Below are 24,127 nucleotides of genomic sequence, written 5' to 3'. Positions count from 1 at the left end.
GTCCACAGGACTAATATTCACTTTTTGAAATGTGTAATAATTCAGCTAATCTATTAATTTTGTCTCTTCTTAGTCAACTCAGGGTCTCATAGATACCATTTTGTCATTGTCTTGCTGCTACATAGACTTATTTATTTATCACATGGATCAGCAGACTCCATTTTCTCATTGTATGGTATGCCAGGGGTTTTCCATTCTTTGGCTTTTCTAAAAGAAAAACTGTGGTGTTGGTAGTGGGAAGCTGGGAATGGAACCCAGGTTCTTTCACATGCTCCACAAGTGCTCTGCCACTGAGCCATGTCCCCAGCTGGGAGATCAATTCTCGGAAACAAGGCTTGAAAAATTACTTTCAATATTTTTTTAAAAGATTTTCATTTATATTCTCTCTCCCTACCCTCATTCTTTTCCTCTTCCCCTCTCCTCTGTCTTTTAATTTCTCTTTAATGGTTGAAAAGCATTCAGACACCAGTGTGCTGTGAAGCTCCATTCTCACCTTGGGCACCAGAATTCTAATTTTCTTAGAAATGAATTGTTAATGAGCCTGAGAATGGAGAGTTTCTCTAATTATAAAAAACAGAATTAATTTTATCCTGAAGGCACTTTTTGTAATTGCAGTTGGTTTCAAAATTGAGAAAGAACATTTGCTCATATACATTGGCTTCAAAGAAAAACAACCTTGCTTTGCTCACCACTGTTAAAATATGGCATCAAAACCGGTAGAAAGAAAAACTGGTAGCAAACTTCATCATGAGGGTCCAGTTGATTTACTTTGTAGAAATTTGTGCTAGAGAAGCAACACCTCAGAACTGATGTTATATACTAGAAAAAATAATTTTTATTATTTGAACTTTGCTGTTATTGTGTGACAAAATGTCAATTGAAATGGCTCTTGAGATATGCTTACCATCTCTTGTTCCCTTGTTTATAGATGCCTTGAAGCAACAACTTATGGGGTAAGTACTGCTGTTGCTTTCTCTGCCATATGTACATTGAAAACTGTGGACTAAAATTGGCCAGATTCCTGTAATGTAGATGACTTAGCTAATGTGCATTGCCAATGTTTTAATTTCACAAAGTAGCTCTCATGAGCAGGGTACCACAGTTGCCATTTGGTTGACATTTCTCATTGGAGTAATTACCCTTGCAATAACTTCAAAAAAGAAGGTAAGCTCCACCCCAAACATGGCAGTACCCAGGCTGTAATTAGCCTAGGCTGTCCCTTTCCTTTCCTATGGCATTCAATGTTGCATTCATTTCTGCATGCCCCAAAGTTAGTAGAGTAGATTCTTTAGGGATATTCTTTAATAGAAATCTGAAATCTGGGCCTATCCTCAGTGATCAAAAACTCCATTATAGAAAGGAAAAATTCCACTTCAGAAAGAGTGGTAGAGCAGAGCAGAAGGGGCATCGCAGAAGGTATTACTGAGTCAAAAAGTAACAATATAGACCTTGCCCTTACATGCCACTTCTTGGGTGCATGGACCACAGCAGCTCTCCACAGTGCTGCGGAGAGCAGTGATGGCAGACAAGTCAAAAGATAGGGGTTTGATTCCCTCCCCTCCCGTCCCCTCTGATTCCCAGCTCTGCCACTGATCAGTTATGTAATAACTTTGCTTCCTCGAAGCCCTTGGTTTGCTCATCTGTAATATGGAAATGGCCATAATACTACCTCATAGGGATGGACTAATACCCAAATGAATCATATTAGTATGTCATCTGTATTCCTGCCACAGAATGAGGCCTCTGTGAGAACAGGGACCTTGGCTGTCTTGTTGATCAGCAACATACTGAGCATCATGAACAAGGCCTGGCACCTGTAGGCACTCGTAAATATAACATGTGTTATGTGTGTATGTGTTGACGCACATTACTATTTTTATTGAAATCCTCACATGTGCAGTATGGGGTTTTCAAGGCCACCGTGATTCTCAGGAACCCCCATGGTTCTGTCTGAAAGCATCTATGTGTTTCTGAAGAAGTCTTTTTGTTGTTTGAGTTTTCTTGGCAAGTGGAGAATCTGTGAGCACATATTTTAAACAGGACCCACTGATTTTGAAATGCATTTTCTAGCATTTCTTCTTTTAACAAGATACTACTGTGCAAACATCAGGCTTCTGAACTGAGGGTATAGCTCAACGGTAGCATGTGTGCCTAGCATCCATAGCACCACACACACAATGTGCATGCACACATGCAGGTGAGGCCTTCTTCCTTTTGAAGAAATACCTCTGCTTAACCTAATAATTGTGCAAGGAACTGTAAACAGGTTGGCAATTAGGTACAAAAAGGCTAAGTTGAGATAGGAGAGATCAGGGGAAAAACTCTCAAGTCAGAAGTTTAAAATCAACACGGAGTGGGATTGATGACAGATGAGGCATTGTGGGTCTAGTACATGAGTGGATTTAAAGATAAATCAGTAGAAACTCTCCAAAATTAAACACAATGATAAAATATAGAGAAAGGAAAAACAAAAAATTACCTTTGGAAACTCTCAAGTGGCAAAATCCATATTGAATGGAGTTTTGAAGTGGTGGTAGTTGGCTGTAGAGAAGATATTAGAATAATTACCAGAGATTGTCCATACCTGATGAAAGCTACAAACCCAGCAGTTCAAGGAATTCAACCAAATACAAGCAGAGGAAGCACAGAAAACCACAACGAGTTTGTGAGTGGGAAATGGTGTAGTATTTACGACAGAAGAAGAATAATGCTGAAAAGTAAAGAACACTGAGGACTTGCTGCCCATCTGACTTAGTCATGTAAGCCCCACAGTAAACTTATGAGGCATTTTCATTGCAGTTTTACAGGTAATGAATCTTGGATTTCTATTGAATAACTGACCCAAAGTCTCACAACAAATAGCAGAATCAGGATTCAAATCTGTGTCTGTCAGATCCCAATACTCATGTTTATTATTGCCCAGTGAAGAAGAATCTACTTTCAGAGCTACATCTGACATAGCTTCAGTCTTTGTCACCTCATAATTTTGTCATGTCATGGTTCTATGTCTTTTAACATCTCAAATGTATTTATTTTGAGAGCAAATTCTGGTTCATTTTAAGTGGACCAAAGTGTTGGGCCATCCATTAACAAAATAGTGAAACCTTTGCTCTAGTATATCGTGCATTCTAGCAATGGGAAAGAAGATAAACAAATTGAGTAAAGAAAGTATGTATTAGAAAGTGATAAGAGCTATCAGAAAAAAATAGAGCCAAGATGAGGACAGAGAGTATGACAGGTAGGATGCATAGTACTAAACGTGAATGAGGAATTGAAGTGAAAAGACTATGCATGAAGAGCTCTTGTGGGAAACTCTTCAAAGGAGGAGGAGTACTACTGCCACTAGGGTACAAGTGTGCTCAATGTTCAGAGAAATATCAACGAGGGCACAGGGGCTGGGGCAGAGCGCTTGTGGCTGAGAGGAAGTAAGACAGTCAGAGATGCAATTGGATGTCAGGTCAAGTAGGGCATTGAGAGCCACTGCAGTAAATCCCTGACTTACGAATAGGTTCCATTCCATGAGAACGTTCTTAAGTCAGATTTATTCATAATCCAACAAAGCGAATCTTGCACAGTCCACCTGAGAATCTTATCCAGTGCACCTGTGACAGTTCCCAACTGAATTGTTGTGAGCTGGAGCATATTATATACAGATTTGGGCTTATACTCTGAATGAATGCGGGAGGCATTAATGTCTGTGCAGCACAAGGATGACATAATGTGACCTATTTATTTGAAAGGTCACTGTGTTGACCATAGACTATGGAAAGGAAGTCAAGAATGGAAGCCGGCAGAGCAGGAAGGAGGCTATCTCCCAAATGCAGATGGTGCTTGCTTGGACCAGAGTAGGAACAGTGGAAGTTGTGAGTAGTGATCAGACTCTGGAACATGCTGAAGGAAGGACCTTTGATTTTCTCTGAGATTTGATGAAGGATGTGAGGAGAGGATTTAGGGAGACTTTAAGGTTCTTAACCTGATCAGTTGGGAGCATGAGCATCCAACTGAACACGTCACAATTGAACCAGAGACCTGAATTTGACAATTATTGGTGCAAATGGTCCTATAGCTACAAGCCTGGATGAGGTCACCCAGGCAGATAGTGACAAAGATAGAGGTGTGAGCTGTGGAGTTTGGCAATGAGCGAGAAAGGGGTCAAATCAGGGTGACTAGTGAGGCATGATTGTAGGCCGGTTAAGGACAGTACTTCCAGGATGAGGGAAGGATGAGTGCTGCCAAATCTGCTAATGGGTTGAGCAGGTGAGCAGAAAAGACTGGAAGAGTAGGACCTGGCAGTCAACATGAAGCTTGTAGAGATGAGTTTGAGTTGAATATGGAGGCAGGCACGGAGATAAAGTCTTCCTTGGAGTAGGCAGAATTGCAGAATGGCAGGATCAGAGGCTAAGTGTAGAAACTCCTTTTGAGAAGTTCTGTTGTAAAGTGAATCGTATACATGGGATAGCAGATGCTTCTTTTGTACTCTCTTACCATGCATACTGTTCATGGAGACAGTTCTGGAAGAAAAGGAAATCCAAAATCTCTCAAAATTGAAAAAGCATGTTACTTGCCTTCCTGTGCCTGTACATGCATTTTCATTTTATCTTTTTAGCTTCTAGCTGCATCTCATGAAAGACTGGCTTCAGGCCTAAATCCTGATTATACTATAAAATGGTTGTATCTTTTACTTTCAAAGTAGTTTCTTAGGTTTTTGTATCAAGCCAGTTACCATTACTGAGGATGACACTGTCATTTAAGTTCATTTAAAGTTACTGAATTTATATCAATAGGCTAAAACAAATGGGTCCACAAAACAGACAGCTTAATCTATATCCAAGTGTATAAATGGCCATTTAAATCATTCAGAAAAAAGGGAACTAGTTGAGTAGATCAGTAGATGGCTCTGATAAAGAATGGAAGGAAGACAGGGCTTACCCTACCTCAAACCACCACCCCATCAAATTATCCATCTAAACCCAAGATTGGCACATCTCTAGAAACATACCACTTAAATGTACAAAACACAATACCCTTGGATACTGAAGTCATGCCATTTCCTGAAGTTGAAATGCTTGGATGTGACCCAGCAAGCAGGTTTCTTGTAAGCAAATCAGCATGGATACATGTCACAAGCTGACTCAACAGAACACAGCCAAGCAAACTATTTTGGCAGAGATGTGAGGTATTTCACTGCTAAGCTACGTAATTAAGTTTCATATGACCAGTGATCGACAGATTGCACAGACGATCCAGTTAGGAAAACAACGAGCAGATAGACAACCTAATGCTGCACCTCAGGCTTCTAGAACAAGAAGAGCAAGTCAAGCCCAAAGAAGGAAGGATGCTATAGAGATCACAGCAGAAATTAATGCAACTGAGACTAAGAAAACAATACAAAGAATTTATGAATCAGAGTTTGTTCTTTGAAAGAATAAATAGAATTGCCAAACCCCTAGACAGCCTTATCAAAAAAGGAAAGAAAAAACAAATTCATGCAATGAGGAATAAAAAGTGTGAAATCACTACAGCTCCTATAGAAATTCAGAAGATCATAAATAGCTACTTTGAAAATCTTCACTCTCATGGGATGAAAAACACAGAACAGACAGACAGATTCATATATATATATGAGTTCATATATATATGAATTACCAAAGCTGAATCATGAAGATATAAAATCCTGAAAAACTCAGTATCACTGTGAAATTGAAAGTGTAATAAAAACAAAGAAAAGCCCAGATCCTGATGGATTCACAGCTAAACTTTACAAGAAATTTAAAGATTTAATGCCAATACTTCTCAAACTCTTTAATCAAATTGAAAGAGAAGCAGTTCTCCCTAATTCATTTCTGGAGGCAAGTCTTACCATAACACCCAAACCAGGGAAAGATACAGCCAAAAATAGAACTACAGGCCAATCTCTCTAACAAACATGGATGCAAAATTGCTCAAGAAAATGCTAGCAAATAGAATGCAGCAAATACATCATGACCAAGGGGGATTCATCCCAGAAATACAAGAATGATCAGTATATGCATATCAATAAATGTAATACACTGTATCAGCAGAGCCAAAGACAAAATCCACATGATCATCTCAACAGATGCAAGAGCTGTGGAGAAAAGTCCTTCTGCACTGTTGGTGGAAGTGCAGACTGGTACAACCACTGTGGATATCAGTGTGAAGAATCCTCAAAGAGCTATGTTTCGAGGTTCCATCTCACCCAGCTACTCCCCTTCTGGATATTTTCCCAAAAGAACTGAAAACATCATACTAGAGTGATACATGTGCAGCCATGTGTATAGCAGCACAATTTGTCATAGCTAAATCTTGGAAGCAACCCACTTACCCACTGACCTAGAAGTGAATAAAAACAATATGCAATTATGAATACTTGATGGAAAATACCTGTTCCATGTTATGCCTAAGATGTCTGATATTTAGACAGATAGGGTAAACCGAACTGCATATGTTACAGGGTAATAATAAGCTTCTCTTCTGGAGGGTTAACAACTTAAGTCAGCAGATCAAAAACTGGAGAAAAGGAAGGGAATGCAAGGTCAGCCAACATTTTGGCCCTAGCCTTTCAAGGTCAGTGAAGGCTCAGGACATAGGAGAACCTGTACCGTAACACCATGTAACTCAGTTGTGCCGCAGATTTTCTGATCAAGGAGATTATTGAGCCACAGAGGAATGTGATCGATGACGTACAGTGTGCCTAAGGAGAGTCACATGGAGAGAAATCCTTCTCTCAGGCTTTCACAGAGAGCAAATTGGTCAAGCAATGGCTGTGATTCATCCACATGGCTGACACTGACAAAGGATCTACAAAGTGCGGTACAGGGTTATAGGATAAGTCCTAAGGGGACTTGACTGACCTTATCAGATACAAAAGTTACATTTCTTGTTATATAGGTCTTGCTTTATCTTGGTCTTAACCATCCAGCAGAAAAGTATAAAAATGAGGTAAATAAAGTAAAGCTATAGTAATATGCTGAGCTGTGAAAGGCTCAAGTCAACAACTTCTGAGGATAACCCACTACTGTTGTGGACTGCTAAACTGTGTTGGATTGTTTGGCTGAATTCAAGCACCTATGGTATTTAGATGCCAGTAGAATACCCATCTCTGACAGGACAAAACAAAACCAAAAAAAGGGATACAAAGGAAGGACCATTTTGTATTTGTATATACAGAATAGTTAGGATACATATACACCTACTTTCACTTAATTCAATGTGAAGAGGGATTTGTACTAATAGTATTTGGACAGGATATCCTGTCTGCCTCTTATGCTGTGGATAACCACTAAGAAAATAACAGTGTACAAGGTATTAATTATTGAAACTGTCCTATTAATCAGCTTTGAAACTGTCTCGTTGATATTTCTCAATAAAATTTAAAAAATAAAAATAAAGACGATAAGCTTGTTTTACATAATGGAGTACTACTCAGCTATAAAGAAAGATAAACTTGATGTTTTTATAATAAATGTATGCAACTAGAGACCATACTCATAAGTGAAATAAGTGAGACCTATATGCATAAATATCGTATTGTCTCCCTAGCCTAAGAAAGTGAAGCAGTAGTTAAAATGTGAAAGGTACAACAGATACTGAGAAAAGGAAACTGCTCAAAAAAGGAATAACTAGGATGGGAGAAAAGAGAAATGAAAGAAGAAAGGGTATACACACACACATACACATACACACACACACACACAAAGATAGCTAAGATAATTGTACTACTAGCTTCTACTGGTTTATTGAGAGGAGCAGTTAATACCTAATTGTTCGATCAGTTTGCATTCCTTTATCTGGTAATCTGAATAACTACTTTGAAGATAACATGCAGTAGAATAAACATTGCTAATTTTCTATCATCTTGTTTTGAAAGTCTGTATCATTTTATTGAAAAAAGTTGTTAAGGAAATGGTATTGTATACCTTCTTGAATCTATAAACACTAAACCATGCTTTTGTCTTCTAGTTTTCTTTAGGGACATGTTCGACGATTTTTGTTAGGTTTTCAGGTTGTTTGTTTATAGTGCTCTTTGACATAGGGTCTTGCTGAGTAGCTCAAGCCGACCTCAAACTCACAGTGATGCTCCTGCCTCAGTCCCCACACCTTTGGGATGACAGGCATGCACAACCACCACACCTGGCTACATTTTCACTTGATTGAAGCAGTGTTACAGATCATGATATGAAATATGTCAAAATTCATGTACATGCTTTTTCTGGTTTTTTTTTTCTTTCCAAACACTTTGTAATGTGTTCCTCTTTTGGAAATTCATAGGATCAAGATCCCCAAGTAAAAGTTGAGCCACGTGAATCAGAATATGTTGTTCCAGATAGGTTTGAAGTGTCAAGTCCCTCGTCTGAGACCAGCATATCATCCTCGGAAGTCATACCAGATTCATTAAGTAGGTATCTTCAAGCATTTCCATGGGGCTATCTAAAGCAAAATGATGACCACCAAGGTAGTTACAATTTTCAAAGAAGATAATGCCCTGTTGATAATGGTGTGAAATCACGGGAGTGAATCAAATATTTTTTTTCCTTTTTTGAGATAATGATCTGAGAGCAAGAAAATGGAATATATCCTGGGTTCAAGTGCTTGGAAGTGGTACCATTCTCTTTCATTTAGTTTTAATCTTTAAAAGATGGGCGGTGGATCTCACTTCTTTTCAAACTCATGCAGTCTTTTCTGCCATGACACAGCCATGGCATCCCAAAGAAACTTCTTCCCATTAAATTTTAATGGGGGCAAAGGAGGAAAACATCTCAAAATGGTGACTATTTATAAATAAACATTCTACAACTGTAGTTGCATAAAATTGACAAATCTTAATGGTAAATATGTAATTCATATTGACCTTAATTAGTTGAATCAGTATTTTAGATATTTTGTATCATAGAATCTCCGTATGTTGAATTAATGCCTTAATTTTGACCTTATATTTTATTGTTTTAGTTTTTTTAATTTTTCACAGGTTTTAAAAACAGTTTTAATGCATCTATGTTTTAAGTACTCATACTTTAACAGCCCATCTGTTATTCCCCTCAGTCTTAGAGCTTTGTCCCAGAAAAATCCTTTGAAGACAAGAGTGGGGAAGCCTATGCATTTATAACTGATTTCTAAAACTTATAAGAGCAATGATATCTTAAAACCTATTTATATTGATGTCCTGATCAATTTCCTGTAGATAATTCCAATTTATTGTTGTTAAACTTACAATGGACAAACCCCTATAGCCTTCCACAGCTGAGTTTTCTAACAAAAGTGGGCATATTAAGATGTGTAGATACAGATGGCCTGTGTAGTTCCAACAAAGCAGCTCCTAAATTCTGTACTGTCATTTACAAGGGGTGATTGAAATGTACATGACTATTTAAATTTTTAAAGTTTATTACAAAGACACATTGCCATTAATTCCCTTCAGAATATTCTTCCTCCATTCAGACACTTTATTCATCACTTTTGCCACTTCCTGAAGCAACTCTGTAGTCCTCTTTTGTGTCTTTATGAGGTACAATAAAAAAATCCAGTGAATGCTGTTGCCAAGTACCATGCAAAGGCAAGCATGGAAAATCATTCTGTGTGTTCTCATCCACCATATCGGATCCTGCACTATGTAACTTCTGGCTTGTCCTCAGTGTCAAAGTGACCATGAAAAGTAACAATCTTTAATTATTCAGTACATTAGGGAAATCCCAATACCACAACCAAACACATATTATTTGATTTTGTCTTCATTTGGAATCAAAGAATTATAAATACACTATTAAAATACAAAACTGATTTGGAAAGTGGTTGGTTGGTAGTGAAAATCGAATTAAGTAGAAGAGTTTGGCTAAGAGTCTTCTTTTGGAAGCATTCAGACCAGAATTTTCCAAATATTGTGGTGCCTCAGTTTATGAACTTACTTTGCTCCACAATTCTGAGGAAAGTGGTCCCATTCTTGCTTGTGCAAGGAAGACAGTCAGGATTCTGTTCATTACCTGATGTGGAGTTTGAGAATGGAAGCAAAATTTTGCTGAACACTTCTATTCAGGGAGTAAATTGTTCAGCAGAAACATTCATGAACTGAGATGTTACTGCACTCTAAATATTCATCTAAAACTCATGCTGTAGGCTGGCCAAATAGCTCAGCGGATTAAAGCATTTGCTTACGTAGACATAGCAGGGGCAGTTCGATCCCTGGCGTGCCATGCTGGCCCCGCCTGTAACCCCAGCTCTTGGAAGGCTATACAGAGGCAGATCAGTACAAGTCTGATCTACGTAGTGAGACCCTGTAGACTCTTACTAAAATAAAAAAAAAAACATGCCATGATCGAAGGACAGTTTGCTCATGTTAGTAAAGTATGCAATCCTTGGGTGCAAAGAGTCAGTGTGAGGTGTCCAGATGTTTCTAAAATTCTGATTTTGAAATAAATTTGGACTTGAAGAGTTGCAGAAATAGTACACATGAAAAGTAGAAAACAGAGTGGAAGTTTCCATTTCCATTTAAGGCACATTTTACTCAGCTTCCCTCATGTAATATCTTACATAAGCAGAGGACAATTGCCCACGGCAATAGGCTAACATTGGTCCATGTTACCTAAACTCTAGACTGTTCAATTTCCCCTGGTTCTTTCCCCAGAATGTTCTGTTCTTAGCATCCACGCCATGATCCCTCACTGCATTTACGCAACATGTCTCTTTAGTTTCTTTTCGTTGTCTTATGATCTTCATACGTTTGAAAAATACAGGCCAGGAATTTTCAAGACTGTCCCTCAATTTGGAATTCCCTTGTGCTTTCTCAAGATGAAGACAAGGTAGTACCTGCCTTAGTTACTTTACTCGTTGCACTGACAAAACACCTGACACCCAAAGTTGAGGAGAAAGGTTTATTTAGCTCACAGTGTGAAGAGGTTTCAGTCCATAATTGGTTGACTCCAAGGTGGGATGACATGGGAGAGGGGCATTGCATAGGAGAAACAGTTCATGGCAGGCAGAAGGTAATTAAGCAACAAGGGTCAGTCACAGCTCTTTCTGTCCCTTATACTTTATCCATGCTACTTAGGATGTTTTTTTCTAGTACCCCTAATCCTAGTGTTACACCATGAATCAATCCTAGCATCACACACTCTAGATCCAGTTACCTCTGAAAAATCCCAAGGCTCACTTCTATTGCCTTCATTCGTTGTTTGTTTTTTTTTTACCGGAATCATTTGCTCAATTATTCATTTACGTCAATATGGATTTGTGTGTATTCATCTTTTATTATTTAGCTTATACTTCAGTGTCATCCCTTTTTTCTAGATTGTTCTTCCTTTTTGACTGACTGCTTCATCTTATCATCTAGTCCTTGTCTTTTCTTCCTCCCCTTGTTTTATAAATTGTTTGAGGTCACTGAAGTCAACCTCTTCTCTGAGGAGCCTTAGATGTTTTTCTAGAGAACAACGACTACAGATTAAGGCCTGAGCTCCCAGTGTCCTCATTGCTATAGGTGAGTCACTGCATCTGTGCCCACCTCAGGAAACAGAGTTAGGAAAGATAGGGATGCATGCTTACCCACCCAAGAGCATACCCCCTTTCTGTCAAAAATAAGAGGAATCTGCTGGTACCTGCTACTGTAACCCAGCACTACAGTATTCATTCTATCCTTTTTTAATGCCTATTTTCCTTTTTTTCTATATATTTGGTACAGGGTCTCACTATGCAGCTGGGACTCATAGTGATCCTCCTGTTTTCAGCCTCCACAGCACTGAGATTATAGGCATGAGCCACCACACCTGGTCTCAGTGGCCAGCTCAGCATGCCCAAGGGTAAAGCCGGTGTGGCATGTGGGACTGGGAATTGAACACCAGTCCCTGCACTTGCCTAAGCAGGCACTTAGTCCACTGAGCTATCTCGATGACCTCTTTATGCTTATTTTCAATAACTGTATTTGACAAGACGTCTAATTCTCATTATTTGCAATATATTTGTTGATTTATCTAGTGCATAAAATATATCAAAACTAGCTTCACAATTGATTATCCATACCCTTGCAAGAAACAAGTTTGCCATCTTGAGCTAATATGTATGCGCAGTTGTTTTATCCTTAGCCTTACAACATCCAGACATATTGCTGATTCCAAGTTCCATAGTCCTCACCCCTTTTGGTGTAGATGTGTCACTTCCTTGTAATACAGTTAGGCTCATTTGTCATTTGTCACAGTCTTCTGTCTAATCTCAGTTCTCTACTCCTAGAACAATTTATTTTTAAATCTTCATACAGCACACTTCGTTGTCTTAAGAGGTACAATTCTGTGGGTGCTGCCAGAGGCAGAGAGCCGAGTATCTTCACCGCTGCCAAGGGCCACAGCTGCATCATGACCCATCCCCTTTGTGCTCTTTCTGTGTGTCACCCTTGTGCCCCTTCACCTGACAACTGTTCACCTGTATTTTACTTTACCTTTCCTTTTCCTGAATGTTATGTAAATGGATTTGTATAGTGTCTAGTCTTTTTTTCTAATTCTGGGGATCAAACCCAGAGCCTCTCACATTCTGGGCAAGCACAGTACCAGTGAGCTATGTGCATCCAAGACATGAATGTCTCGCCTCTTTGATCTAGCGTCTTTCATGTAGCAAAGTGCAATGAAGATTTCATCCATGTTGCACACATCAATGATTCATTATTTATTGCTGGGTAGCACTGTACTTTATGAACATGCTCCCTCTAAGACATCTGGACTGCTTCCAAGTTTAGTATGATTGTGAATAAAGTGTCTGTAAGCATTAATATGGAGGTTTTGTGTCAAAATACTTTCATTTCACTTGGGTAAATTCCTGGCCATAGACTAGTGGGTCATATGGGAAGGGTGTATGTAACTTGTTTTAGAAATTGCCAGACTGTTTTCCAGGATGACTCTACAACTTTTAATGTTCTTTACAGTGCTTTCAGGGCTGTTAAAGCAAAGTCAAGCAGCAGTACCTCCCTGAGCACTTTGTGTACTTCTGAGATCCTGCATTCTGGTGGCCCCAGTTGTTCAGAAGTGACCTATGAATCGGTTTAATTTGCTTTGACAAGTTTCATGGCAGCACCAAGGCAAATGAATTTCAGAAGGAAACAACACTAACACATGGGAGTGGGTTCAGGCACCAGCATAAGCTGGGAGGTGGGCAGAGGCAAGTGTGCCCTCCTTTTTCTTCATTTTCAAATGTGAATGGTTTTGAAATGTTCTGAATGGTTCCTTGTACCTGGCAGTCTCTCCTTAATTGGAAATGCAGATGTACTTGCACTCTTAGTTATGAATTCCAATGTGATTTCTTCCTCAGCTACAACCTTTCATGCCTTTGTGATGGAAAGCATGATGGACCCTAGAAGATGCCAGGAACCAATTGACTTAGAGTTCTCAGTGGACTCCTGCTACCTGGAGTCGATAAAATCTGATATGCAGGAGGTGCAGCAGGTGCTGGTGCAGCCAGTGATGGAGAGAGTCCTGATGGAACCAGTGGTGCCCGAGATCCTGATAGAGCCGAAGGTGAAGGAGGACCTCTCCTCCTCTGATACAGCCAGTAGCCACCACTCTCAGGTACGTCTGCAGTCTTGTTCCACATATATGTCTGAGCCTCTAAACTTCATGTGCCCAGTTTTCTTTGCAGAAAGCCTACTCTTTATATTTAAAAACAGAATCACTATTTCTGGTGTAATGAATTTTCTTTTTTTTTTCAAAGTTTTATTGATAAACAGCAATGAGACAGTTTCAAATCAAATCGGAAGTACAGTTTCAACAAATAATACACTGCATATATTCTTCTTAGTGGTTAATTGCTGTACAAGATGTAATGAATTTTCATGTGCAGCTGAGAACATAAGTGGGCCCTTGCAAACAGAAAGGTTAGAAGTTCTCTAAGTGAGACCAAGCCCCTACTCTCTTCTTCATGTGAACTACATAAAGGACATTTGATGCCTCAAGAAAAGTTTGACCCAAATTGGAAGCTAAACTACTCTGAAAGGCATGCCTTTTCTTATTTTATTCATTTATTTATTTTGTAAATAATTTTATTGAGAAACAAGTATCAATGAGACAGTTTTGAAACCAATTACTGGCACATTTTCAGTAATTAATACATTGCATATTGTTGTCTTAGTGGTTATTCATTGTACAAGATGCAGACATGATATCCTGTCTCAAACACTATTATAACAAACTTCTCTATTCATTGAATTAAGAGAGTGGAGGTGTATATCCCAACCATTTTGAGTATACAGATACAAAAGGGTCGTTCATTTTTATCCCACTTTTTTGGTTAGTTTTTCAGAGAAGGGCATTCCATTGTCATTTAAATATTGTAGGTGCTTGAATTCAGCAGAAATAGTGGGTTTTCCGTAAGACTGGCAATGTTTAAAGTTGATTTGAGCTTTTTATAGCTCAGCATATCAATGTGGCTTTACTTTTTATACTTCGTTTTCATACGTTTCTGCCGGATGGTTAAGACCAAGACAAAGCAAGACCTATATAACAAGAAGTGTAACTTTTTTATCTGATAAGGTTAGGCAAATCCTCTCAGGGTTTGTAGATCCTTTGTGAGTGTCAGCCAAGGCATGGCTTTTAGAGCCCTGCTTTTCCTCTCCTGTGTTAAGTACCTCAAGAAAAGACATCTTCCCTGTTCATCCATGCTGACACCTCCAACACATACCACAAGCTGGGCTTACCCAAGGAGTCTGTAGTAGGTTAAAACACAGAACAATTCAGTGTTGAATATATGACAGTTTTGAAACCAATTACTGGCACATTTTCAGTAATTAATACATTGCATATTGTTGTCTTAGTGGTTATTCCAAGTATTAACACCAAGCATGAGTCAAAGCCTAATGCAAATAGCTGAGTTAACCACTCTGCATCTCCTCTAGTCCTGAATGTCTGCACACAGGCACACACTTGGGCAGTCATCTGTACAATAGCACTGTTCAAACTAACTTGGGAGCCAAAGAAGGACCTTTATGATCTGTTACATGAAATTGTACGCCTCAGTTTCTCAGCCAAAGGTGAGTTACTCCATCTCTAATGCCCAAAACAGCCTTACTGAATGAAAAAGAACTGAGGGCTAAGAGACATTGTCTGAGTTTGGCCCCAGGAGTTTGACCTTGGCAGATTCCTAATCCTCAATTTTTCCATCTATTTGAGTGTATGTATATGTGTGTGCGCATGCATGCGTGCTTGTGTGTGTGTGTGAAGTCTCTCCATCACAGAAATACCTTGCCATGGATAGTGGACTGTTAGGAAAGTTCCTTGAACTGTTTACTTTTTTATTTTTTAAAGAGAATAAAGTAGTAAAACATTTAAAAAGGACACTGAATTTTACTAAACAAAATTACAGGAATTCAGCAATGCTTGAATTGCATATTGTTGTCTTCAAATTAGATGCTTAGATTACCATATATAAACATGCTAAATTAGTCAAAAATTACAAAAAATGAAAAAAGAAACAAAAAATGAAGCACTAACTTGGTCTTTCAATAGAGCAGCAGAAAACAAAAGTAAGGGCCAGCTGAATATCTCAGCGGATTAAAGCGCCTGCTTAGGCAGACACATGGGCCTGGAGTTCAATCCCCAGGCCTGCCGTGCTGGCCCCACCCCTGGGGCACGCTGAGATGGCAGTTGAGTCTAGGTGTGGTGGCGCGTGCCTGTAATCCCAGCACTTGGGAGGCTGTAAACAGGAGGATCACTACGAGTCATATCTATGCAGTGAAACTCTGTAGACCCTGTCCTAAAAATGTAAAAAAAAAAAAAGAAAAAGAGTACAACATTACAGTTTGTGCAAGCTATCCTGTGTATGTGCATCTCTCTTTCTTTTCTTCCTTTCCTGATCTTTCTATTTATTTATTTATTTATTTATTTATTTCTTTCCTTCCTTCCTTCTCTCTCTTTTCTCCTTTTCCTTGTCCCAGTTGTTTCTTCCTTTTGAACAGTTTCTTTCCCTTTCATAGTATCTATTGTACCTTTTGTGTTTCATTTACTTTTTCTGGTTTTTACACTAGGGAGCCAATATGATGTTTACACATGTGGGCCTGATTTATTTCACTTATGAGTATGGTCTCTAGTTGCATCCATTTACCTATAAAAGCCTCAAGTTTGTCTTTTTTTATAGCTGAGTTAATACTCTATTGTGTAAAAATATCACATTTTTTTATCCATTCCTCAGGTGATGGGCATTTGGGTTATTTCCAAGAATTAGTTGCACTGCTATAAACTTGAGTGCACATATACCACTGTGGTATGCTGTTTTCAGTTCTTGCGGAAAAAAAACACCCACAAGGAGAATAGCTGTGTGTAATTGGACCTCTAATCCTAGCCTTTTGAGGAATGTCTGCACTGATTTCCATAGTAGTTTTACCAGTCTATATGCCCACCACCAGTGGAGAAATGTTCCTTTATTCCCACAACCCCTCCAGCATTTGTTATTGATTAACTTCTTAATGATAGCCATTCTTTCTGGGGTGAGAGGAATGTTTTAATTTGCATTTCTCAAATGACAGAAGGTTGAACATTTTTTCATACATTTATTTGCCATTTGTATTTCCTCATCTGAGAAATATGTATTCATCTCAGATGCCCATTTTTGGATTGGGTCTTTGAATTTTGTGGGCCTGTTTTTAGTTCTTTCATCTATTCTAGATAGAAGTCCTTTGTCTGAGGGACAGTTGGCTAAAATTTTCCCCATTTGTTGGTTTTGCTTTTATTTCTGATAATTTCTATTGACATGCAAAAACTTTTCCAAAAGATGAGATCCAAGTTGTTGGTTCTTTGAAGTATTTCCTGTGCAGTTTGGTTTTTGTTTACGAACTCTGTGTCTTCCAAGATTTCTACCTACTTTCTTTGCTAGTAGATTTAATATTTCTATTTCAATATTTGAATCTGTTTTGACTGTGATAGATGTGGGTCTAAATTTAGCCTTTGGTATATGAAATCCTTGAACTATTTAAAAAGGACATTTCTATGGGAATCCATTCTGTCCTTGGTTTTTGTTTGTTTGTGTGTTTGTTTGTTTTGGTACCATAAATTGAACTCAGGACCTTGCACTTGCCAGGTAGGGGCTTCTGCTACTGAGCTATCTCCCAGGCCCTCATTCTGTCCTTATTTATTATGTTCAGAATATTATACTTACTGTGCTCAGAAATTGTGACTCTCCTTTCATCATTCACCAGTTTTCTCCTCTTTTGGGTTGATTTGTAATTGAATTTTCAGTGTAGCCTTTGTTTAAAATTGTCAAAATAACTAGGAATGAATGTCCTCTCTCTGGGCATGTGTGTGTGTGTGTGTGTGTGTGTGTGTGTGTGTGTGTGTGTTTATTTCTTGGTACCAGGTTGTGGCCACCTGGAATGTACCCTGCAGGGGAGATCAGGCAGGGCAAAGGGACCATAATCATTGTATAGTGAGTAGTTTAACTACACTGGAGAAGGGAGAAATGGGGAAGGACAGGACAGCTTTATCCAAATTATCGACTTGTCATTGTGTTCACAATGGGGAAGACGTGGTTCCAAAAGACCAAACATAGGGCTGGGCCTGGAAGCTGCAGAGCAGACCTCTCTTAGATGCCTTCTGGGATACCTCGTGGTATGATTGACCCTGCCCAGCTGGGCCAGGTCACCTCTACTGGAGCCAGCTTCTCCTTTTCTGGGGAAGGCTGGTAGCCCAGGCTTAACAGCTTATTTCCCAGGGACTATGGAGATAGTTCCTTCCTGTGAGGTTATTTTCTTCTAGTCTTAAAGAGAGACTGAGAGTCTGGGAGAAATGGAGAGAGAAAGAGGCTGTATTCGGTGCTACTTTTTCTATGAGAAGAGATATATAGTATATAGCAAAGGATAGGGAAAGGTAAGATGACAGTTTTGAAACTTTACTAGACTGTACTTGCAATGCATGATAATTACATTCATCATAGGGAATTGGAACATAAACACCTTGTGTCTTCATCTTTTTTATTTTCATTTACCCTCCCTCTGGTCCCTCCCCATCCTCAGATTCCCTCCCCATCTTTATGGCAAAGTAGTGCCCCACTGCGTAAATACTGCATTTCTTTACACATTCATCTGTTGATGGACATATAAGCTGTTTCCAAGATTTAGCTGTTAGAAGTTGTGCTGCTTAAAACATACAATTTTAATCCAAAGTTTAAAAACCTCATAACTCATATTGTGTTCTCTCTCCCTCTCTCTTTCCCACCCTCCCCCTCATCTTCTCTTTTCTGTGTACTTATATGAATCATAAAGGGCTGAAAGGCAGTGTGGGACTGCTGTGTGCTATCACAGTCTTTATTTTAGGTCTCTAGAATGTGTATATATGTGTGTAACTCTCCCCCTCATTAGCACTGTATGTCCATTGTGGATCAAAACTATATCTCCTGCTCTCATTTTATACAGAGTGCCCAGCACAGTTCAAAGCAATCAGAAGTGGTTTCAACACCCTGCATACAGCTTTGACAATTTTATTTTTCCAGGAATCTCATCTCTTTCTTGTCTGCCTCAACCGGAAAAGTAATAATACCCATTTCAGCTGTGAAGTCTTACCCACTTCTTGCATTTCTCAAATGTGTCCCTTCCTTCCACTGTCTTCTGTCTGAGCTTGTTTGAAGTCTCTGGTTTCTGGACTTTTAATGACCCCACACACAGCCTTCTTGTTGGTCCTTCCAGGGAGTAGCTAGCAGAGCAGATTCAGGAGCAGGTTGACCTCAGAAGCCAGCAGAATGCACCAGAAATGAAAGAGGAGTGGCATCTGGCAGTGCAAGAGTCTAGCTTTCAGGTCAGAGGAGGTGGAAAGAGGGACTTTGGGACGTCTCCAGGAGTTATGGTCATTTAAAGCAGCCTTCAGCAAGGCCTTCTGGTTTTGTGCTTTGGCACCTGGCTGCAGAAGCTGAGCTGCCCAATCCAGCCTTGGCCGTGGTCAGAGCAGCTCATATACAGCCAGGATTCCTGTGGGCAACCGTGCTCCAAGCTCAGTTTGGCTAGCGTTCTGAGTGGGAGTGGGCCAGCAGTAAGTCCTGTGTGATACTGTGTCCTGACAGGTGCAGCTGAACACCTTTCTCCACTCGTTAACTGTCCTGATTCCTGAGGGGGGTGGATAAAACACCCAGGAAATACCCCCTCAGGAAAGTGAAATGCCCTCCCTCAGAAAGCAGGGAGTCCAAGTGCTTCTGCAGTGCATTCCAACTTGGCACATTCACTGGAGGGTTTGAGAACTCTTGCAACACCTCCATGCAGGTATGGAGAACAGTTAGAGCTGGGTGACTGAGAGGAGATGTGACTTGTGTAAAGGCTCAGACTCACCCAAGGTGGCCTTGGCTGCCCAGTAGGCTGCAGTTCATTTGCTCAGGAGAATGGAGAGTCTAAACACATGCTAGCACATGTAACATGCAAGTATCTGTACACCAAAGCATGAGCATGGTGGCAGCAAGGACCCTCAAAAGCAGCAGAGGCAGGCACTGCAGTCTCCCAGAGGCAGAGTGCCTGTTGCCTTCTGTTCTTCGAGAATGGCACAAGAGGGAGTGGTAAATACCTTTCTGGGAAGCTCCTTGATAGCTTGTCTTTGATGCCACAATACCTGCGGCACTGGAGTTGCAAATGCATCAGGTAAAGTCAAAGATGTACCATGTGGAGAAGCCAAGCATGCAACAAAAGGAAGCACTTGATACAGCAGTGACAGAAGCCAAAGACAGAGCAATGGAAGACGCTGCAGATACTGCAGCAGAAGCCACAAATGCAGCAGTGGAAAGAGATGTAGATGCAGCTCTTTAGCCTCCTACGGAAGAGCCACTGATGCAGCCACAGATACTGCAGAAACAGCTGCTTGGAGGCCAGCAGAGACGCAAGCGCATGCAGCAATGGCATGGTGTCCTCACGGGCAGTCCAAGGGCACAGACACATCTGCGGAGCCAGCCTTCCAGGTCCATACCTCTACATAGTAGCCCTGTCTCATCTGTGCAGGACCAGTACATAGTCTTACTTCTTCAAGTGAAAGCTGAACAACAACCCTATAACCGAAGTCAAGATACTGACTCTGAGACTGAGGAAAGTGAGAGGGCCAGATAAGAAGTGTAGGGTATAAGGAGAGGGGCTGGCATCCCTGCCTTCCCCTCATGGCTGGTCACCGTGCCTGAGATCATGGATGAATGAACTGGCCATGTGCTGCCAACAGACCTCTCATGAACAGCAACTGCCTGTCAATTCCTCTTTCCCTGTGGCCACTGGCCAGCCTGTCAGTATATGTAGCATCTGGCTAAGCATCCATGCATGAACCAGAGGACCCTACAAGAAAAGCACTAGATAAGAAAGCCTGCAAGCCAGGGAGCTAGCATCAAACTCTGCAATCACTTGACTGGATTCCTCCAAGCCCAGCCTGTGGGCAGAGACTGTCTGTGAAGAAGTCTTGAGTGGTCATAGCTGACTATGTCCTGGGCCAGGCCATTGTTCAGCTTCTCTGGAACTGGTGATGACAGTGGATGAGGTGAAGGGCTCTCTGTGACATTTTACATTGCCTGAGTCCTATGTGACACTATGGAGCACATACACATTTTGCTCAAAAGTAAAAAGTCATTGTTTCCAAGCGCCAGGAGGACAAGGTTCTTCCCAGCAATTAGAAAATTGCTCAGCCCACGCTCAGGACCCAATGAATATCTACTGCTAGCTTCCTGAGACTACCTCTCAAAGCTCCCTGGGCCTTGCTGTAGAGCCTGAGCACTGTGCTTCCCACCCGAGCTGGGCAATGAAAGAATCTGGGGTGAGACTGAAATCTATACCAATTTCAAGAACCTCATGGCTGTGGGCCATGGTGAGAGCATGGGGTGGAAGTTAGGAATGAGCCTTTGAGGCTCTGCTTAGGCACCCTCACTGATTCTGAGGCAGGTGAGCTGGTTTGCACCAGCTGTGGCAAGCACAGTCATGGCAGCAGGACCACTTGTGCAATGGAAAGAAAGTCAGCAAACCCAAAAAAGAGAGAGAGGGAAAAAAAAGCTGAAAAAAACAAAAGCCAAAACCAGCGAGCCAAGCAGCAGTGGTCCCTCTCAGCATCTGCACTCACTGTACTAACACCAAAAGCAGTGTGGCTCATGCACCTGCTGATGGGGAGTCCGCTGAGGCCCGTGTCAGTGCACCAGCTTTCTTCTTTTGCAGCATTTCTTCTACAGAGCAAGAGGGGGCCACTTAGGTGTATAGCCCTGAGTCAGACACTACTGTTCCCTTGTTGCAGTCATCTTCCAATCTGTCTGACTTCAGCACAGAGGGCTTCATATACTTGTGGTCAGAGTCATCAAACTCACAGAATGTCTTTCAGTTCCTCGATGGTTGTAGTGTCAGTGACCAGAGCTCCTCTGAGGAGGGGGGTCCCTGGCAGCGGGTACACTGTTGCCTCATCCTTTGCTCTCGTCCCAGGCCAGGAGGGATGGACTCAGTCTCTCTCCCTAATGTACACAACCTCGGAATGCTCTCTATGTGTGACATCCAGACTCTGGAGCTCAGTATGTAAGAGAGCCATGACTCAGGACAGTGGCAGTCAATGCCGAGAATGGCTGCTTCATACAAGACTGAAAAAGTGGGCTGCCACAGCGGGGCTCAGTGGAATCTGAGATCAGAATTGCTCTTGAAAGTAAGCTTCCCGGGCAGAGTGAGCCAGGCAGTGTTTATAATCCTGATTCCGTTGCCCAAGCCCAGACCCCATTCTGCCTTGTGGATCTTTGGACCTGCTACAAAACCTACAGCCTACTATGGGTATACTCCCTCAAATTGCAAACAACCGAGCAGCAGACAGGCACCAAAGGGAGCTCTGTTGAGTGGACTTGGTGTCCATCTCCAGGGACCTTGTGTTACACAGGACGGATGCACCCTGGAGGACTCTGTGGTAGCCACTTTGCAGTATGGGAACTGGTCCAGATAGCAGTAACACAGAGGGAGTTGCTCCCAGAAATCTCCCCACAGGTTCTATTGGGACTACACACATTCCATCTAACAAGTATCACTAGTAAAAGGTTCGTCTGGCATTGGCAATCTTAAAATATCATAACCCCACAGCAGAAATCCAAACAAAGCAAAGACATGCAAACAGCTAAAGGGAAATGAGAGCTTAGTTTAAACAGCAAAAAGTGTGATTGTCCTCCCATGCACAGCTTCACCAGCTGGGCCCACCTGGCCATCAGAAAGTAGGTCCTTTTAAGCACTAAGCACAGGAAGAGGCTAGAAAGGTCAGTGGGTCCAGTCACTCCACTGCCAAATCACAGTGGGGCACGACCTTTCCCTATGCTTGGTTTGAAGATGGTGACTATCTTAGAGGGGCCCTGGGGATCAGAATGCACTCAGAGCTAAGCTGGTAGCTGGGAGAAGGTGAGATGCCAGAAGCTGCTGGGTTGGCAAAAAGCAGGAGGGCAATTGCAGGCAGGAGCATGGGAGCAGGGCTTTCCCCAGGACAGCCAGCCCTGCCTCAGTTCCGCAACACACAACCTAGAGTTCCTTCGCCCCGTGTGTGTGTGTGTGTGTGTGTGTGTGTGTGTGTGTGGCCCACTTCTCAGACAGCCATCTGCTGCAACACTGTCATTCTCTGCACCTCAGTGAGGCAGGGACCTCTCCAGCTTGTCCCTTTTTAAAAATAGATCACATAGCTCCAAATCAGGGCCAGCGTGGAAGTGATAATCCAAAGCCCCAGGTTGTGGGCTCTGGCTATAGCTGTGGCTGCAGAGAGAAGGGCATGGCCTGACACAGAGCCAGGACCTGTAAGGCCTCTTCTTTATTTCCATAATTTTATTGATAAACAAATAGCAGTGAGACAGTTTCAAATCAAATCGCTAGGACAGTTTCAATAATTAACACACTGCATACATTCTTAGTTGTTAATTGCTGTACAAGATGCGGACTTGTGATCCTATTTACAAACACCATTAGAACAAATCATTCTATTCATTAAGAGAATGTAACTATATATCTACCCTAACCACTTTGAATACACAGATACAAAATGGACATTCATTAGTATACCCTGTTTTTGTTAAGTTCTGTTATTTGAATATTATAGGTGTGTAAACTCAGCAAAATAATCTAAAAGAGTCCAGTAGCCCATAATGGTATTGGGTCTTCTGCTTCACTGGCAATGTCAGAAATTGTTGACCTGAGTCCCCTACAGCTCAATATAACAGCATGGCTTTATTTCTTATATTTCGTTTTTATACTTTTCTGCTGGGTGGTTAAGATTAAGGCTGCAGTCTGGGCCTGCTGGTGCTCAGAGCAAAGGGGAGGAGCCTATCTTCCTACTCCCCTCTCTCCCAGCACCTTGCTGGCTCAAGTTGCAGAGACCCCTCGCAGTTCCTTGCAGACCTGAACAAAAGGGATCCTCCCACTACGCTTACAGAACTCCAGCAAAGGATTTCACCCTGTCCTCTTTTCCCAACAGGTAGGAGCACATGAGGCAGGTGCGCAGGCCTCTGATACAGATCAGCTTCAAGTTGGATGCTTCGTTCCTGTGAAAGATCTGTTTCGCCAGCAGACCCCTTCTCCCTAGCCATGAAAGAGAGATGGGGAGAGAGGCAGAGGACTGATCTGCCTGGGCCGGGCTTCTCCAAGAGCCACGGAGAGCCTGGGGTAGGGGTGGGGACATAGATTTCCTTTTCTTCTGGGAAGTGTATTTGTACATATTCGTTAAGCATAGCCTGTTTATTGAAAATTGTGCTGCAGAAGCAGCCTTTAACACCTACTTGGCTAACTGCTGTCCCTTGCCTGGATGCTGTGTTCCACCACATTTTCGTCCATGGCCAGGTTGGCTGCAGCATTTTTAAGTTCAAATGCTGTTTTTATGCCCCAGATTGCTGGAGCAGCTGGCCTAGTAAGCTGTTCAGGGTTAGCCGTAGGGTCTCCCAGCCCTGCCAACCTAGAATCTCAACAAAGGTGCTTGGGAGCTGAAGTCATTCTACCTTCATTGCTTAATAAACATGTTCATTTGCTGCAACCCTGTCTGAGTTTATGACTGACTTTTAGATTCCAGGAATGCTGTTGACTCAGCTGGCAGGTGCCAGGCCCCCAGGGCTGACAGGCTCATTTCTCGGAGCTGGGCACATGCAGAGCTCCGATCCCCTTGGTCTCTTGTTCACACCGTGCCATCTTTGCCGAGGCTGCGGGCTGCTGCCTTTC

At 41.5% G+C, this 24,127-nt stretch overlaps 1 protein-coding gene across 1 annotated transcript in view; it reads left to right on the top strand.

Moving 5' to 3' along the window:
• The window catches only part of Pasd1 (PAS domain containing repressor 1), a 115,067-nt gene extending 91,566 nt beyond the window's left edge, over positions 1 to 23,501 (top strand). The window contains exons 11-14 of the mRNA XM_023706275.1: positions 929 to 953; positions 8,290 to 8,416; positions 13,300 to 13,556; positions 23,394 to 23,501. Of these exons, the coding sequence (XP_023562043.1) occupies positions 929 to 953; positions 8,290 to 8,416; positions 13,300 to 13,556; positions 23,394 to 23,501 (517 nt within the window). The remainder of the gene's footprint in view (positions 1 to 928; positions 954 to 8,289; positions 8,417 to 13,299; positions 13,557 to 23,393) is intronic.
• Positions 23,502 to 24,127: the final 626 nt, after the last annotated feature.

This window comes from Octodon degus, unplaced genomic scaffold (genome assembly GCF_000260255.1).
Source record: "Octodon degus isolate 3935 unplaced genomic scaffold, OctDeg1.0 scaffold00249, whole genome shotgun sequence".
NCBI classification, from domain to species: Eukaryota; Metazoa; Chordata; class Mammalia; order Rodentia; family Octodontidae; genus Octodon; species Octodon degus.
The sequence above is the reverse complement of the archived record's forward strand: the minus strand, read 5'-3'. Positions and strand labels throughout refer to the sequence as shown.